The sequence below is a fragment of the Lathamus discolor genome, chromosome 1 (genome assembly GCF_037157495.1).
Source record: "Lathamus discolor isolate bLatDis1 chromosome 1, bLatDis1.hap1, whole genome shotgun sequence".
Taxonomy (NCBI): Eukaryota; Metazoa; Chordata; class Aves; order Psittaciformes; family Psittacidae; genus Lathamus; species Lathamus discolor.
Genome location: NC_088884.1, coordinates 111,152,757 through 111,171,511, shown reverse-complemented (window position 1 = coordinate 111,171,511; position 18,755 = coordinate 111,152,757). Strand labels below are relative to the sequence as shown.

The 18,755-nt window shown below is 40.3% G+C and overlaps 1 protein-coding gene across 2 annotated transcripts in view; it reads right to left on the bottom strand.

Annotated features, from left to right (window-relative positions):
* DKK2 (dickkopf WNT signaling pathway inhibitor 2) overlaps positions 1 to 17,929 on the bottom strand; it is a 46,118-nt gene extending 28,189 nt beyond the window's left edge. The window contains exons 1-2 of one of the 2 annotated variants that reach the window (XM_065690589.1): positions 17,222 to 17,929; positions 16,794 to 17,002 (exon numbers count right to left, since the gene is read on the bottom strand). In XM_065690589.1, coding sequence (XP_065546661.1) covers positions 16,794 to 16,928 — 135 coding nt within the window. In that variant the 5' untranslated portion in view covers positions 16,929 to 17,002; positions 17,222 to 17,929. Of the gene's footprint in view, positions 1 to 16,793; positions 17,147 to 17,221 lie in introns of those variants that run through there. The other variant, XM_065690586.1, reaches the window with a different exon arrangement.
* Between the last annotated feature and the right edge of the window lie 826 nt (positions 17,930 to 18,755).

The window sequence follows — 18,755 nt, the reverse complement described above, 5'->3', positions numbered from 1 at the left end:
AGAAAACGAATTCAGTTGTAACCTACTGATTCAAGAGCAAATGTAGGTTCTCAAAGCAAATACTTTTCCTATCAGCGTTAAACTGAGATATTCTTCTGCTTGGAATCTCCACAAATAGTGAAGAGAACAAAATTTTTTTTCCTTGAATGATTAAAAAGAAAAAAAGCAGCTTTTTATTCCAAGAATATTGATGGGAAAATGAAGCAGTCCCAGTGAAGTTTTGCAGTTTCCATTCCATGTTTTTCTGTTTCCTCTTAAACACTAAAAACACTCACAAATTCTAATGTTTCCAGGAATTCTAGAACCAGGATATTTTGTCAAAAAATGGAGTTCCAAAAGTAGAAAATATGTTAGGTATGCATCTTTTGAAAACAAAGATTTCCAAGGCAAATTTAGAAAATAATTTTGTTTAAAGAAATATTGATTTTAACTGTATCATTTTTAACCTGTGTACTAACTATTGAGCTTTATGACATTTAACACCATTCATTAATTCTCTGAAAATGCTCTACTTCTTGTTGTGTAAATGTTTGGATTGGCCATCTACATTATCATCTTCCAAACATTTTGAGTTCCTTAGAATATCATATATTTTTTTCAGAGAAGAGCATTTTTATACCATGGGGAACTTCAGATGGCATACAATAGCAAGTTTTTGGAATCACTGACATAAAACTTTAGCATAATTGGTGACTGAGCTGACCAGACATTATAGTTAAAATGACAAGCTTTCAATCATGGATTAATCAAGTGGTTTCTTTATGCTTTTGAAAGAAACGGTCATTTGCTGAATACAGGTCTTGGTGCCAGTTTCAGTAAACTGAAGTAAATTCATTTCAATTCACACTCACATAACAGTGGACCATCTTGGGAAGGTAATTCCGCTCTGGCCTTTGAACTGTTTGAATGACACAGTTTAACTTCTGCACCCTTTAATAATAATGATACAATCCTTTGAAGGTAATACAACATGGAAGTTAAAGTATTTCTTTTTGCATATGTCAGAAGTCTGCTGAATTGTAAGAAAAGACTTAGAGGGGGCTGCATAGATGTCTTTGGGAAAAGGAGAGGCAAGATTCTGCTCCAAATCCTACTTCTTATTTGAAATAAAAGTTTGAATTTCTTTCACAAGAAGCTCCTACTTCTTATTTCAAACTCTGTGTCATAAGAACAATTTCTGTATTTTCTCTTTTTAAGCAAAGAAATGTCATTGGATAACCAAAAACAATCTCCAAAAACCAAAATCTTTATTGGTCTCACCAGTGCACTTCTATCAGTAACAGTAATGCTGTGACATTAAAACGCAAGTAGCAAACCTATGTTTTTATCACCACATCGTGCAGACCTGTACTGGCTTCAGTGGCTGACAGTGCATAGGCTAGAAAAGATTTTGTAACTTCTCCAATCATGAGCCCATCAACAGACAAGATATATTATTTTTAATTAGCTGTCTATTACCAACTATTTTTTCTTGAATGTTTGTGCAGTGCTGATCCATGCACTCTAATTTTATAATTATTTGACAATTCATTTTTATTTATCATCTTACAAAGGCATAATTCCACTGTCTTGAGAGGAGAACAAGAAGGAAGAATTTGGAGGTTTTAATTAAATTTTGAAAGTGCTGAAATGAGAGACACAGGCAATGTAGTGGAGCTGTGACCCGGGCTTTCCCTAGACATCTAGTTAAATCAGCTGATTTTCAAAAGTGATAAGCACCCAGCACCTTCCAGCTACGACCTGTAAGTATTGCTGTAAGTATCTCTGATTTTAACACCATTATTGTTGGTGTTAAAGGGTACTTCAGAGCAGCAAGTTCCTTTCCACTTTCACTTTAAAGTGGGCAGACTGAACTTGGAAACATCTATCAAAAATCATGTACTGCATTAGCCATAAATGTGACAAGACTCATCACAACAGTTAACTTGTCAGAAGACATTACGTCTTGCTTTCAAATATAGTAGAGAGGCAGCAGCTCTGCCAAGCTATTTACTGAACCTGGGTGGTTGGAATGCCGAAGTAAACAGGTGTGCTAGCCCTGGCTTTTAACTGGTTTGGATCTTGCTGGTGGAAGAGGTAATCAAAGAAGACTATTGATGGTCATTAAGTCAGAACTGGTAACTGGAGACTGCAGCCAAAGGAAGCAGTGAGGGGAACACAATATTTTTTAGACTGTGTAAATTCCCTTTTCTGGCTAATGTGAAGGGAGATTGGCTGAAAGCAGAGAAAAGATTCCACCCCCCACCACCAGCACTTACAACACAATGACTTCTGGTTAGGCTCCCTAAAACCTCTGCTCAAATAGACTTGAAAGATAAAGTAGAAGATTCTTGGGTTGTTGACTGTAATCCTGAGCTGTTCTTTGTCTTCATTTATATCTGTTGGTAGATGGAGCCAATCAACCCTATACTTTCCTGGTGTGAGAGTATTTCCAATTAAGACTGTAGCAATTTTGGAAACATTAGACTTTTCAAAGAGCTGTGAGGTTGTGCTAACAGCAGAAATGATAATTTGCACTAGTAAAGCATTCCATTAATTCATCACTGAAATATATAAAGCATATTTAAAGGAGGAAAATATCACTTTTGTCTTCCAGGGTTGGATATTTTCGCCAGCTTAGGGTATACTTCACTAAGGGGCAGGAGGAAGTATTGGCTGCTTCCACCATGAGTTCATAAGGAAGTGACTGTCACTTACTCTGCTCTGGAGTCCAAGTTTGCTGATCTTGCCTATAGTGAGCTCTGCCCTTCAAAGATAACTGTGCATACAGAATGGCTAAGAGGTCTAAGATAAAATAAGGTGAATTCTGAAAGTAAATTTATGTCAGTTCACTGAGATATATAGTGTTTAACATAGAAGCTCACTACAAAATTACAGGATACATTTATGAAGGTATAAACATACTATATATATATGAGATATATATCACCTGACATATATACTATAAGGTACAAAGATACTCAGCCTTATGAATAATGGTAATTTGGGAGGGAAGAATTTACTCAGGAGCAAAAAAAAAGCTTGAGGAAGCAACAAAGGGAAGCAAAAAGACAAACCAAACCCAAACCCTTCCATTCTGAGTGATGAATGACACAAAAATTTGACCCTTTTTTGAAGTATTTACTTCTCTAGCTGACTAAATGGTAGCAAAATTCTTTGAAAAGTCTCCCCTGACTTGTGCATGCTACATACTTTGTAAATCCATCCTCAGCCTCTTTGTTTCTTCATTTTTCCATTTCCTTTTCAGTATAAGTCATGTTTTCCACTTGCCACAGCAATTGCTTCGGAATATTAAACATTTTGTCTAGAAGTCTCTCTGGAAAACAAACTCACACTGAAGTTCATGGGAATATTCACACTGATACGCATGGGCATTGGATAGGATATGAAATCGCCTACTGTCATAGACCCACAGATTGACTCCAGGAAAAAATATGCCTAATATTTATATATGCACATCCTGAGGTTAAAAAAACCAACATGAATGCTTACATTGAACCATATATGCTTAAGTGTCCTGATAAACTGAAGTAACAAGTTGGGTTATTTGTGATACTGATAAAATATAAATTGATATTGCACATGTTAATAAAAATTAAAAATTTTTTATAACCTACAAAAGTACATTAAAGTTGCCATAATGTATCAGAGCAAAGTGGTGAGCATCCTGCTACTTGCAAATACTCCAAGGAGTAAGAACATAGGCAAGTACAGAAGGATTTCTCCCAGATGCGTTCTTCCAGCTTCAGCCAACAGCAGTTTAGACCCATTTGAAGCTTTAAGTTTTACCACTGCATTTAGTACCTACCACTGCAATCTCTCATCTCTGTGCCTGTTTCATCTCTATTTGAGCAGTTCCATATGTCTCCTGCAGCGTCGTGTGGCAATGAGCCATATAATATGAAAAAGTAGTTCCTTGCTGCCCAATAATTTTCCACCATCTTGCTCTTCTTCTAGGGCAAATACTGAGTGCTTGCTCCCCACTCACCTTTTCCAAACTCTTCAGTATTTATTTTATATATCTCTATCCTGTTCTCCCATGGATATCCCTTTTCCAAACTGGGACATCAAATCTTATGTAATTTCTTCTGTACTAAAGGAGTTCTGCTGCTCTGAGCATCCCTGCCATCCTCCTCCCCTGTAATCCTGACTGCTTCTATGTCCTTTTAACAGTGATTCAGCAACATGAACTTAGAAGTAAGGTAAAAATGGCCTCTGTTTTGTTCTGAGTTCCTGATGTTCTACTTGCTTTTTTTTATTACTTTTTTTTTCTGCTGTTTCACCATTAACTGACAGATAAAGTGACTCTAGAAGTTGTCACTGTATGTGCCTCGCTGCCATCACATTGTGCCATTCATTATGCCGTGTACATTACATTATGCCATGTACATTGCTTTATACTGTAGAAACGGAATTTTACTCATGGGTTTTATTTCTCGGATGCTCAGTGTACTGCCATTTGTGGTCTGTTTAAGTTCTTACTGTTCTGAATACATTTCATTAGAAACTTTTGTGCCTCATTAATCCCTCATTTTCCGGACAATTTACCAGTAAGTTAAACAGCATCAGCCTCTAAAAGATTTGTGTGAAACTTTGCTTATAGCCTCTCTGCATTGTGAAAGCTGGCTGTTTAGCCCTCCTTACTTTTTCCTGGCTACTGATCAGTTATTAGTTATTCTATTTCTTTGACATCTTTATAATTGCACTATAGATCCCTTCACACAAGTGCTTGAAGAGCAGTGGTAAATTATTTGCCAGAAATGTTGTTCGATTTTGATTTGTCATTAGCCTGGTAAGAGAGTGCTATTTTGAAACATTAACCTTAATATTTTCTTTACAAATACAATTAAGGCTAAGTACTGAAAGAATGTTTTGTGAGGTAGGCTGGAAGGAAGAGGGGAGCTTCAGCCTCACACATGTTATCAGGACAGCAGAGCATTTGAGGTTTTTTGTTCTGGAAAATATTCAGGTGAAACATACTGTGAAAATAAACTTTAGAAGAAGCAAATGTTCACAAAATGTCTCCTAGTAGCTACTGTTCAAACTAATTTCCTGCTGATTGGGTCATTTAGGACAAAAGAGGATCAAAAGTAAAAGCAGCATGATATTTTACTAACCACTGGTCGACGCATACAAGCACAAGGACTTCCAGTGAAGTCAACAGCACCAGGAGCAGCCAAGCTCCCCATTCTGCAGTAATACATACATGTTGTACCACTGACACCACATGAACTGTGTTCACGGCTGGTCTTTTCTGCTCATGCTATTTCAGCAGTATGTCTCACTGAAATTCATCCCTGTGCCACCTAAGCAGCCCTTCGAGCCCTTCAGCTGGTAACTGACAGAACTGGTCTGCCCTTCACTGAACGGGTAAAACTGAAATGTAAAGTGCTACATCACAAAAGTCTTGCATTTAAAAAAACAAAACAAAAAAAAACAAACCAAAACCAACCCAAACCCATCACCCCCCCCCCAAACCCCAAACAAAAACCCTCACACAAACTCTACAACATGAGACCCGAATGCTGACCAATAGCCAGAAGGAGCACTGGAGGTCAAACCAGGGAAAGATAGGAAATAAAATCCAGAAACTGAGTGTCAGTTTGTTGTGCAATCTGTTTTCACAGAATCCGCTAAATCAGTGAATTCCACTGCAGCTTTAGCTCCTACCGCTGCTATAGCCACAATATCTGCGAAAAGACTTAGACACATCTCTGGAGAACAGCATGGGTCCGGTGCTTCCAAAAGGCCAAAGTCAATACATTCATGTGTCAGATACATGTGCCAGGGTAGTCGTCCCAGCTGCACAACACATGATGTGTCAACTGCTTTACATAGGGTGGGTCAGGAAGAGGCTCATTAAAGAGAAATGCTACAGCTCTGCTTGCAACATCTCTGCATCCTTGTCCAGCTTTACACTGAAAAAAATGACACTGCTTCAAGAAAAGGGTTATTCTGGATGGAGTTCAAAACCCATACAGAAGGGCCAGAGGATCTGTGTACATTAGATACAGATCCATCATCAATTTTTCATGTCATTATTTCACTGTTGAGGGAACTGCGTAAATGATTCTGATTTAACTTTTCCTGTAATAGTAGTTAATTCAAATTATTCTGATGACCAAATTCAGACTTTCTTACATTGCTGATGAAAGACAAGAGAGCTCCTTTTCCCTAAAGCATGCTTTGCAGCATGAGAGTCTCAGCAGGATGATTTCCTCTGAGCTGAATTTCTCTCCTTCATGGAAAAGGCAACTGTCCCACTCCCAAAAGGCATGCAGTACCTATTTCCCACTGAAAACTAACTCCTCAAGGAGTTAGGTACATAAATACTCTTCAAATTCATCCTATGTATAAACAGGGCCTAACCTTTGAGTTGGCTTCCTGTGCAGAAGCACCTCTTGGATAAGACAAGAAATGACACAGTACGTTCTGCAGAGTAAGGAGCCGAAATGTGGCATTTCTGGGCAGCATGAACTTGTGTCTGTGATCACATTTTTTTGGTGCATCTGCTGGGGAAGAGTGCCGGCAGGGAGCAAGTTGTATCACTTCTCTGAACACTGAATTGTGACCACCATTACGAATGTTCCCCTCAGTGCACCTGAAAGCTGTTCCTGAACAAGTGAAGATATCACCGCATGGCTGTTACAGACAATAATGTGTTTTCTCCCATTTTCCCCATCCTTGACCCTTCCATTAGGACTTTTGGCTGTAAAACAGACTTTAGTCCCACCAAATTCAAGAGTGACAATTGCACCCCAGACCTAGTACTCATATGCCATTGTATAACATATGCACCGACTTCTACTTTAATCTTTAAAACAGAGTTAAGACAATGCTATCCTACTCTTTGTTTGCTTGTTCTAATTGGAGGGTGATTCTGTGGCTAAATCACTGAGACAAGAGCCTGAAAATGTCAAATGGCATCTCAGCTACCCAGGCCTGTCTGTGGTATATGCCTGCTCAGAAGAATGAAAGATTTTCACAGTGCTAATCCCTCTTACATACACAATCTGCAGTGCATTTGCAATTTTTTTTGGCTTTATTTTTAACAGGGCCTTAAAACATATTTTTCCTTAAAATGACAACATTCTTTTCTGCCCTCTTTGTTCATGGGGCTTTGTGTGCTCATAAACAGTTTAAGAGTTCCCTTCACACCTGCAGTGCACATGTGTGCCTGTAATAAAGAGTCTCTTATCTATCTTTCACTGATAACATTCGAGAACAGTGTTTAAGAAAAGGCAACTGTAACGAATAAACCCAAACCCAAATCCCAAACCTACAGCAGTAACAGTAAGGCCAGTGTACCTGGAAAGAAGGGAACCTGACTCGCGAAGCTCATTAGAAATCTGCTTTCCAAACGACTGAGGGGCATCTCCAGTTTTACTGCCTGGTATTTAAACTCTCCCTAACCTGAATTCATTGAAGTGCATCAATAACAGACATTGCATGAATGCACATCATCTGCCCATCAGTCATCTCCATGCATAAAAGTCTTTAAATATTTTATAAATGTTTTTTAATAAAGCCATCCAAAATCCCTGTCAAGCACAGGGTCAAATATGTGCTTCCCTGCTTGGTAAATCAGGAAAGCAAACAGGGAAAAGCTAAACATTCAACTTCAACTTTCAAACTTATTCTTCCAACCACCTGATAACCTTCCCCCTTCAGTGCTCCAGACAGTTGTTTGTTCAACACTTGAAGTGAAATACAAAGATAAAATAGCTCCTGCATTTTTAATAAAAATAATGCTGCATTTTAATTTACTAATTATTTCGGTCTACCACTTTTGTTAATAGTTAATAGTTAATAGTTAAACCAAGATTTTCATATTCATATAGACAAACACATAGGCTAGGAAAGCCTAAGTTGCCACCATGAAAATCCTTAGAAAATCTTGCTCTATCTAACACATTTTATATATTTGTGCAATACCAAAACTTAGAACCACCTAATTCCCACGTATAAAAGATGCATCTTCTTTCCCATTCCAGTCACTTTGCTGGAGAATTGGAGGGACAGAGCTTTCCTTACCCTCTCTACTGGCCCTGAAGTTGGAGCAGAGAGGCTGAGTGGAAGGCAAGCAGACCTGTAACTTCTTTCCAGCTGGCAAACCCTCCTCAAAGATGCAAGAAAGCAGCCTGTACCATCCCAACATTTTGCTTCATCCTTCCTTGATGTTTCTGGTCTCTGTGTTACTGATTTGGAAAATCATGCCAAAAATGCTTCCTCATTAACAATCTGAGCTATGCTAAAGCTATGCTGCTACTCAAAAACAATTTGCTCAAAAAATGCCCCCCCCCCCCCGAGACTTGTTTACACAGCAGGGAGTGGATCAGCATGCATTAGACTGCAGTGTCGTGACTTCTCTTTTTCGCTTCCTCATGCTGGTTATACCCTGCTCTCACCAGTGTCACTCGCTGGGCCCCAACACCGAGGTCTCTGTGGAAGGAAAACCCTAAGTTTGCCTAACCACAGGACATTTTGGGATCAACAAGACTTTCCCAGCCTCTTTCAGCTTAAGCACTGATACAAAGTCTGAGAGAAATTTCCCTTCACAGAAAAAACCTTAATAGTCTTCTGGTTAGACAACACCACACACTGCATTCTGATACTTAATAAATTGTCATGAAGCTATAGTACACACATTCACTTGGTCACTTCTACTTTTAGCAATAAAAAGCAATTGGGACTGAAGTTCAGTTGCAATTTGTTGCAGCTGCTGTGGCAAGGACCCCCTCAGAAAGTAATTTCGAGAGGATTCTTCTTGTTAAAAAGCCATTTCCTTGGCAAGGGGTGGGATGTCTGGAAGATAGCAACAGGAACAAAACCAAGTGCAGAGGCTTACAAGAATTCCTGAAAAGCAATTTAAAACCCCTGTATTTATTATAACAGTTACAAAAACATTTTATTCAGCTAAGCAGTTTAGCCCCTCTATCAAAATATAAAGTAGACCTTTAAGCCTAACTTTTGTTATGCAGTTTTCCTCACTACCCCTAAGACAATACATGAAGCAGCATCAACCCCATTGTAGCTCTATATCGTACTGGACAGACCATTTTATCTTTTTAAACCCATACTCTATAACAGAGCTTTAAACAGGGACCATATAAGGTCAAAGCACATTTCTGTTATACTCCGCATGAATTCCACAGTAAAAAAACTGAGGAAAGCACTCTGGCACACCAGCAAATTAGCTGAAAGAGCAGGTGACAGGTGGAGTCTTCCTTAGAGCTTCCAGCATTGGGAAGCCCAAAATCTGTTTTCAGAAGTGATGTCAGAAAACAACCTAAGCTATTTGAGATGGGATCCAAACACCATTATATGGTGTTTGGACCTGGATTTCTATGGCTTCTTTTGAGCTGACATGAATACTTGTCATAGTCCATCCAGAGTACTGAGGCTGTACTTCACGGAACACCAGAGTTTTGTTGATGAAAAAAGAACGTATAAAATAAATAAAAATGCTATAAGAAGGGGAGGAAGCCATACGAAAGCAAAAGATTAAACAGAAGATGGTAGCACATCTGTCACTGCCTTTTGTTGGGTTTTTTTGACAGTGTAAATCTTTCTTCTGAAAATAAGTTAATGCCAGCTAGATTAGTTAGGCTTAGCATTTTGCGTTTCTGTTAGTGGTTTCACGTACAGTTCTCCCTCCTGCTTCCAAGACCTTGTTTTACAACAGTGTCCAGCTTTAGGATCTTTGCAGATAGTCAAGAAGAGGTGCACCATTTTCTGTGGGAACACATAGCAAATGAAACAATTTTGGAAACTATCCTGCTTTGTGCAAAAGGAAAAATAACGGAGCTTGTCCCCCACCAGATGTATTACTTTCCCTAGTGCCAGTCTAGTTAAGAATGAGATTCCAAGAATACAAGTTTCCTGCCGCAACATAAACATATTCTGTTTGCAATTCCTTGTAAGAGATCTCCACTTTAGGCACTTCAGACTTGTAGAGAAGAAATCACACTGACAGCATATCACTGCTTCGCTCAACACTAGCTGCCAAAACACATAGAACTGAACCCTGTCCTCTCATTCACTGGACCGATAAATATGCTTTTAAGAGCACACACAGCCTGGTTCACACTTACATGATGCACAGAGAATGAGGCAGAGGGCTTGCAGAGCGAAGCAACACCTCATTCCCGAGCATGTGCAGAACAGTCCACCTTCACATACTGCTAAAAACGCTAAGCCGGTGCCATTTGCACTACATATGCGCAACATGCATGTCTCCAAGATTCATTACTGCGCGTACGAAAATTCAATCATATCAAAGCTTAGCTTTAAGAAAGTCCCAAGGGGCTGAACTGTGTGCTTATGTGCTTTGAGGGGGAAAACCCAACAACTCTTACATTTTTATTATTTTTTGTAGCATTGCTCCAGTCTTTCCTTTAGCTGCTAAATGAGTGAACTCCATGCTCCCACTGTGTGTTTATATCCATTCATTTTCATAACTCAGTTTCTGTTTGTGTGAACACAAATATATACATCATACATGGATTTAAGGCCAATCCCAAGAAAGCTGTAACTACAATGAATGAAGCTCATTATTTTATTTGAAAACTGCTGTGCTTTGCTTGTTTGGTATGGACATGTGTATCCTTTTACACCATCTCTAACACTACTTTCTGTAGCTCATTCTAGAGGAAAGGATTCTGCAATGACCTTGGAAGTATCACAAATTCACCTATTTTCACATTTCATTGTAATGTGAAAATTGATTTGTGTTCATGAAATTTTCCATTCAAATAAATCTGTCTATGAATCACAAAGAGAAAAATTATACTGAAAAAAGTGACAGTTTGGGAATGCACACGATCATTGCACATCTTATACCCTGATCAAAAAAGAAGAGATGAATGTTTGTGTTCTCTAATGAAAATAAAGACTTTTACATGTAAAAATGATTTTTAATAAAGCAACAAAACAAACCTTCAGATCTCGGCTTTCATATGGGCCTTTCATATTGATGGATGTGAAGCTCATAGAAGCTGTTTTCAACCTAAAGGTACCTGAAACACAGCCTGGAACACAGCACTGAAAGATAAGGTTTTCCAAAGAATCATCCTCAATTCCCCACGAAGACAAAAAAAAAATAATATAAAAAATAAATAAATATACACTTGAAGTCTTACTGATGCAGGAAAAGCAGAGAGGCATCTTCTGGTTTTCTTCCCTATTTCTGTAGTGTCACATAAACTTCAGCTCCTCAAATCTATCATAAATGCATAACGACTGCAATGCTGACATCAACACAAACCTCCCCAGCACCATAGCAGGACATGGTGACAAGCCACATGCTAATGATGAGCCAAGTGGGAGCTGCAGTCTGGGTCCAAGTCTGTCTCATTGCACCCTGACTCTTGTTAGCTACAACCAGTGTGTACATGGGGGCTGGCATGAGCTTGGCAGGGACTTTGGCAAGTCCAAGAGGGAAAGAAAAGTCTCTGCTTTGAAAGTTGGTATCCAAATCAATATTTCTACATGAAACTTGTTTGAATACACTTTAAAAAATTCACAAAACCTAAAGAGGAAAGCAATGCTCGAAAAAACAAACAGGAGCAGGAGCTTCGTGGAGCTCCTCCTCTGCAGAGTTAAATCCCTTCTAAATGACATTTCCAGGGCGAGGCATTTGTAAGTACAACTGTAAAAGAACCAAAGGCTCAATTGACAAACCATGAGATATGAAGTGCTTGCAAGATACATCCGGTGTTGAGATAATTAAAATCAAAATTAAACTTGTGCTATATTTGCATCTGCAAAACATCAGTTTAATCAAACATAATGAGTTAATCAGACTCATTTTTTTCTGGGGGCAAAATGTAATCATGCTTCATCATCTTTTGTGTTGTCCTTGGACTCTGACAGACTTTCCAGGCAGAAACAAACTCTTTGTAAGTATTTGCACACCAAATAGCTCATCAAAGTCCTGGAAGGTTTCTAGTTATTGTTGCAACATTAATAGGAAATAGTTGCATTAAAGCCACTTTATAGGAGCTTTTTCTCTATATTAAGAAGTCAAATAACAATAACAAATTGAAGGGGGCACCAAGGATGACCCAGGAAGGAGATAATACTCTGCATCCCATTTTTTCAATCAAGAGACAAGCCACTCAGCTATTTAGCAAGACTGCTGCCAGTAAACCAGTATGCCTCCCAGATTCCTAACAGCAAGCAGCAAGAGCAAAGAATACATTCTCTGGTGACCTCTGCAGATTTAGCAATTCTGTATTTATTTCTTTCTTAAAAAAAAAAAAAAAAAAAAAAAAGAAAAAAAAAAAAAGCAGCTGCTGCTGGATGTAATTTCTAGGTATTGTAATTAATTTATTTTTAATCCCATGTAGAAATAATTTACACTGTCTTGTTTGCTAGCTATTCAAGATATTGTGGTTACATTTTTGGTGTCTTTGGTACATTTTATTGTAACATTCTCAGGGTACTGTAGTCAATTACTACATCTCACGCTGTTTTACTTGCTACAAAGCATCATCCAAGCATTTTCTAGCAAGTCCTTGTGGGTAGCTATGTCCTGTTCAAGAAACACATGCATGTCCATACATCGATACATATGAGATCAGTGTCAATGTAACCATTTGGATTAATGCCTGTTAGGTTTGGTTTCTGTGGTCTCAAGCCTCCTAGTTCAAGCTGTGATACAGTCTAAAATAAAATAAAAATTAAAAAAAACCTTTATTAAACCGAGTATATTTGGAATACAAAGTCTGATCTAATATCTGCCTATTGTGCCTCTGTAGTGTTGAAACTTGTCCCAGCTTTTCACTCCTCTCTTTTCCAGACCCTATTATCCCTCATTCAGCCCCAGAGCTGCGCCAGCCCCCTCTCTTGGCCATCCCAGTTCCCTTCATTGCTGCTGCTCCCGTCCGTGTGGAAAGTGGGAGGGACAGTCCCAGCAGGAAGCACAAACCCAACCAGCTATGCAGCAGCAAAGAAGAGCTGAAACAATGGCTTGTGGCCAGGACTTGGAAAGCACAAACTATAATGGTGCCCATGGATTAAAGAAGGAAAATGTCTGGAAGTACAGTTTGGTAGGTCTCAGTCTAATAGATCATTATAGGTGGCGGAGTATGAAGAAGTGCAAGCACCAGCACTGATGGAGGGGACTGTATCCCAGAGGCAAAAAGTGATAAAGATGGTGAAGTGAAATAATGAGGTTATAGAGCCATCATCCAGGGATCTCTGGAAAGGCTATGCCTTTTCCATCGCAGCTACAATATGTGGGAGTTTCTCTTTCAAGCTGCATCTCTATAGTTGAGCGAGAGTGTTCACATGGAGAGCTTGCCCTAACACAGTGGAAGGTATAGCTAACACGTGGAAAAATTAATCCACCATCGTGGCTAATCTGGCCTTTTTTGTTTATGACTCTATTCACTATATCATATTCATTTAGAGAGATAATACATCCAGAGCAATTTCCCAGAGAGTCTACAATACAGAAGTTTTAGCTGTTCCTAGAAACAGCTCTCTAAATCAAGTTTTGAAAGGAAATTAGTGCCAGACAGTATACAGTACTGACCACCCTAAAAAATAACCTTGTCTAACATGCTCTGCATTCTGAGCAAACTTTTCCCTTGTGCAAATGCTGTAGATACTTTCTGATTCTTTGTGAAATTCAGAAAGCATTAACAGTTTGCAGAAAGGGGAAAACAGGAGAGACAGCACGGAGCAGTGAAGACAGTGAAATCTCACCGATTTAACACGTCAGTGCTTCTCATTCTCTGCTGATCCAAGGCAGTAAAGGGAATAAGAAGAGAAAATAAATAATATTCCTCAGAAAGACATAAAACTTCAGTCTTACTAAAATCCTCATTTGCCCCGCCAGTCCTTCCAGCAAGTTGTATCAGCTTGCTTTACTCATGTGAGTATTTTCATTAATTTGAACTGGAACTTTGCCTGACAAAGGAGCGCTAGATCTTCCCGTTCTGGGCAGAAGCACTGTAGCTACCAGCTGAAAGACATCAACACTCTAGATAAGCCATGAACTATTATGTCTGTTGATTTATTGCTGATTAAAGACTCCCAAGTTGCTCCGAGTCCAGAGAATTAACATAATTGAAAAACAAATAGGTTGCTGGCTGATGGGCTTTTCATCAGTTTTGGTGAGAGTCCTCCAATTTCCACTATGTGTATCCGCAGAGGGTTGAATGCACAGCTCAGAGCTGTCACAACAGCAAAATTCAATCAATTTTCCTTTAAGTTGCATATTCTTGTCCTTACTAAAGCTATTTCCTAATTGTAAACAGGACACTCGACTCATTATTTAATGTTACCAAGACATAAAACGTAGCCCTACTTTTGACACCTTATAAATTCTACTCATGCAACAGATTATTTTAGAAAGAAAAGCACAGGCCTGTTCTTTTAGCAAACAGCTTGCAAAACTTCAGTACAAAATCCCATAATCTAAACAAATCAAGTACTAACTTAATAAGACGGTACTTGAAAAAAAATATGAAAATATCATGTCTTAACTGGTTGAGATGTGTGACACCGCTGTTAAAAAATGCAGTGGCATTTTTTAACCAACCCTGCAACTGGAAGCATCACCAGACAGAACATTATCACAAAAGCTACTTTTTTATTTCTCTCTTTTCTCTCTCATCTCTCTTCTGTTTTCTTCTCTTTTCTCCCTTCCCTTCCCTTCCATCCCATCCCTTCACTTCTGTTGCCTTTTCTTCTTCATATTGCAAGTCATTGTTAATTTTGTTGCTTCAGGCAGATGGCCGAAAGTAGCATCTACAATTATTGGTAGCAAATCTGAACTATTTTCATGGACTACATCTGTGCAGGAGCCAGGGACAGAGTCTGAGGGAGAAGGTGAAATCAGCACCAACAGCCCTTAACTGGAGGTCAGGCTTTGCTCCCTGGGAGCCAAAATCACTGATTCTCCAGGGGTCTTTGCTTGTGCCACAAACAGGACACCTTAACATGCAAGCCATCTCTTCTACCACTACAGATACTTACAGCGTTGTCTCTGACTTGAAAGTGTACTTTGTGAGTTCTTGCCAGTAACTGTAAGTCCTCAACAAACTATCCAGGTTGGCAAGTAAGGGGCAAATCCTGCAAAAGCAACTGGTGGACAGTGCAACTGTTTCCCAGAAACTGGGTGACTTATAATCAATCGTTCTCAACTTGTGTTGAATACACATTGAAGTGCTAAGGATGTTGTACAAAGTGAAAGGTAGCAAGATTTTCCAAAGGACAAAAATTATATATCGTGTTTGAGTCTGTACAGTGCAGCCCCACAAGTACCCATATGGAAACTGATGAGACTGAAACAATGTTCAGCTGGAAAATAGGTCCTATATATTGGCTTTTTATGAATATACAGAAAACAAAAGAATGCACAAGGAGAACGTATAAGAAAGCGTATCATGCTCCTGTATTTCCTCAAGGTGATTTAACATAGTAATTATTACAATGTGCACTAGGAAAGAGCACAGTACTTTAGTAATATGAAACTTCAACACAGCATCTGTTACCAGACTTTGCTCAGAGGTAAAGAGAGGTGACCAAATTCTAGGTAAATTATAAAACAATTGAGTGGTTAGGGAAAGAAAGCTTGGAGGAGTTTAAAACCAAATTTCTCTCATACAAAAACCTAAACTACCACCACTGTTATTATGCCTGCATGCAAAACCAGATGATAACATTCAATTATCAGGAAGATGATGTGAAACACTTTCAGTGGATTTCTTGAATTTGCGGCTTCTCCGCTGTTTTAAGAAAAATGTAAGCAAGATACAGATCCTTCCGGCACTGAGTATTTTGACTTTTTAGTGCTGAATGTTGGCAGCTCCCTTGCTGCTACACTGTTTGTTGCTTATGAAAAGCAGCTATATTTAGAGGTACTAGCAATACCCAGCAGTATAAAAAACCCTATGTTTTCTGAAGAAACCTACCTCCTTCAACACTACAATGCACAACATTCCTACCATCCCCATTGAGACCTGACAGGGTAGTAGAAGACTGATGGCTTAAAATACTGCTTTGTAGTTTACCACTGAGATAGCTGAATGAAGATGATTTTCTACCAGACTTCCAAGTTTCTAAGCAGGGTAGAGAGGAAAGAAGACTGCATAAGTAAGCCAGGGTCTTTTTCTCATAAAGTTTTTCTTCCTTACACACTTTGTATTCAGGGCTATTACTGCCTACTTATCTCAGCTGGACATAACCAAACAAAACTTCCACAACCACTGGAGCGCATACTGGACAAGTAACCTAGAATTTATTTTCTGTCGTATTAAGCAAATGAATGCGGCATAAACTATTCCACTGGGACAGCATCTTTTTTTACTCTCATCATGAAGAAAGGTAACAGAGATCAACTTGCCAGGTGTGATTTTTAAAACCAAGTTTGTTTCACCGCTGTAAACACAGTTGTCACTTCATGCTCAAATTTTCCCGACTATTCATATTCAATTAACTTAGCGTCTGAGAGTTAACAAGGAATTTCTCCCTTTACTTCTAGCAATGCTTTGAAGAAGTCAAAGAAAGAATCGCTGAAGATAGTAATTTCTTTAGATTACTCTTTCTTCCATCAATTATGAACCCTATAGAGAAGATGGAAAGGTTTAAAGCCTTCCAACTCCCACTTGCACAGTTCATAACACCAAATGTGAGGTGTTATTGTCCCAGACAATCCTGAATGAAGTTAATTAATTAATTTAACACAGGAAAGCTTTGAAAACAATATGAGGGAAGACTGGCAATTATTTGCATGTAGCACACAGACAGACAGACACTCGAGCAATGAAGAGATGTCCTACCTCTCCTTGCCGGTGATAGTGCTTGGGAGGTTTTCCCATCTGCTCTAGGATTTTGCCCTTCTTACTGCTAGCAAGTATCAGTCCCTGGTGAATGCCTGCAGATCTGTTGGTTGTCTGAGTTGGAGCCTCCCCCATCAGGGTGGACTTGATGGAGTTCACCTTGGAGCTGGAGCTGTCTAGCTGGGAGCTCTCCACGATCAGGACCGCGGCTAGTAAGAGGAGACAGCAGGAGCACTTATTCCACATCAGCACGATCATCTCCCCTCCCCCCAAAAGGATTATCTTTTCTTTTCTTTTTTTTTTTCTCTTTCTTTTTTTTTTTCTTTTTTTTTTTTTTAAGGCAAAGAAAGCAAAAGAGAGAAGAAAAAAAGTTTTTTAAAATATCTCCCAAAGTTGTTAACAAAGCAATGGATTTCAATGCCACACACTCAAGGAACTGCTGCTCTGAGAGACACAGGAGAAAAATAATTAAAAAAAGAATCCCCTAGAAGAAAAAAAAAAACAACACCAAAAACGAAACACAAAAAAACCACAAAAACACAACTGTCAAGTCTATAGTCACTGAGCAGCTCTGATCTGTGAAGTGATGCTTTTTCCTCCAGGTCCTCGAGAAGTCCAGGCAGTTCTTTAGGAACTGAGAGCAATAAGCCAGGAGGCAACTGCACCCAGGGCAGCTCCCCACCAGTGCAGGCACCAGCACGTTTGCTTGAGCTTCAGAGAAAGAGTGAGCGAGTTACTCCCCCCCACTCCTCCTCTCTTGCTGCACAAGCCAGCAGAGAGGAAACTCAAACCAGATCCAATCCAAGCAGCACCGGCAAAAGCTGGGGTTAGTTTTCTCTCACTCTCTCTCCCCTCTCTTTACTTTTTATTCCCCTCCTCCTTTTTTCTGTCTTTTGCCTCAGCCTCCGGAGCCAGCAGGAGTGAAAGCGCCCGATCTCCTCCTCCTTCTCCTCCTCCTCCAGCCCGGCCGGTGCTGTGCGAGGGGTTCAGGGCACCGTGCGGAGCTGCTGGGGCAGAGGGGCACACCGCCGCGCTGCTCCCCCTCGACTGGGTGCTCCGGCAGCCTCTCGCTGCCCTCTTGTTGTTACAGCTGCGAGTAGCGGCCGCTCCTTCCCCCTTCACCGCCCAGAGGGGGGCCACGCCGCACAGCCACTGTCACCCCCGCCGTGTCCGCGTGTCTCCGTAGTGCCCACCTCTCCTGATGCCGCTTTCCCCCCAGCCTGGTGGAGTCCCCCCGTCTCCGGACAGGGTGTGCGCGGGTCCCATGGCCACGCACTGTCTCGGACATGCGTGTCGCGCTGTGGGATACACCTCGCTACAGCCCCGCTGTCCGGCCCCGAGGTTAATGCTCGCCGGACGGGATGGGTGCCGGCCTTCCACACGGGGTCCCCAGGTAGCACTGCCCAACTGAAGCGTGTGTTGGGGTGCTCCCCGAAACGTTCGGAAGACTGGCTCTGAACGTCAGTCGTGCGGGGCCGTGAAAGCACGGGGCTGGCACAAGAGCGCTGCCAAATCTTACAGCAGAGCCTGCAAAGTCCACTGCCCAGTTAAAAGGCATGTCCAGCCACTAATGCTGCGCTGCAGGACTCTTAAAGGTGACACTTCTCAGAGCCATGGTGCCACTAGCAACCCCAAATAACTATTTTGTTCACTATTTTGCATTTACCATCTCAATTTCCCTGGCACGAGCACAAATCTGATTGCTGTAAAGCACCCAGGTGCTACTAACCCACAAGCTGAGGCACTGCTGCAGCACCAAAATACAGTGTTTTAGAAGAAGGAAGGCAAACAGGGACACAGGGTGCAAAATTAGCAGAACTGGGATAAACCCAGCTCTTAAATTTTCCCTGTTACCAACAACAGATTTAGTGCGGAGAACATCTCCACGGGGCATTTGTGTACCACAGTGGAGCAGCTACCAGCCCTTGTTTTTCCCCCGGACATGGGAAAGTGGGTGGAAGG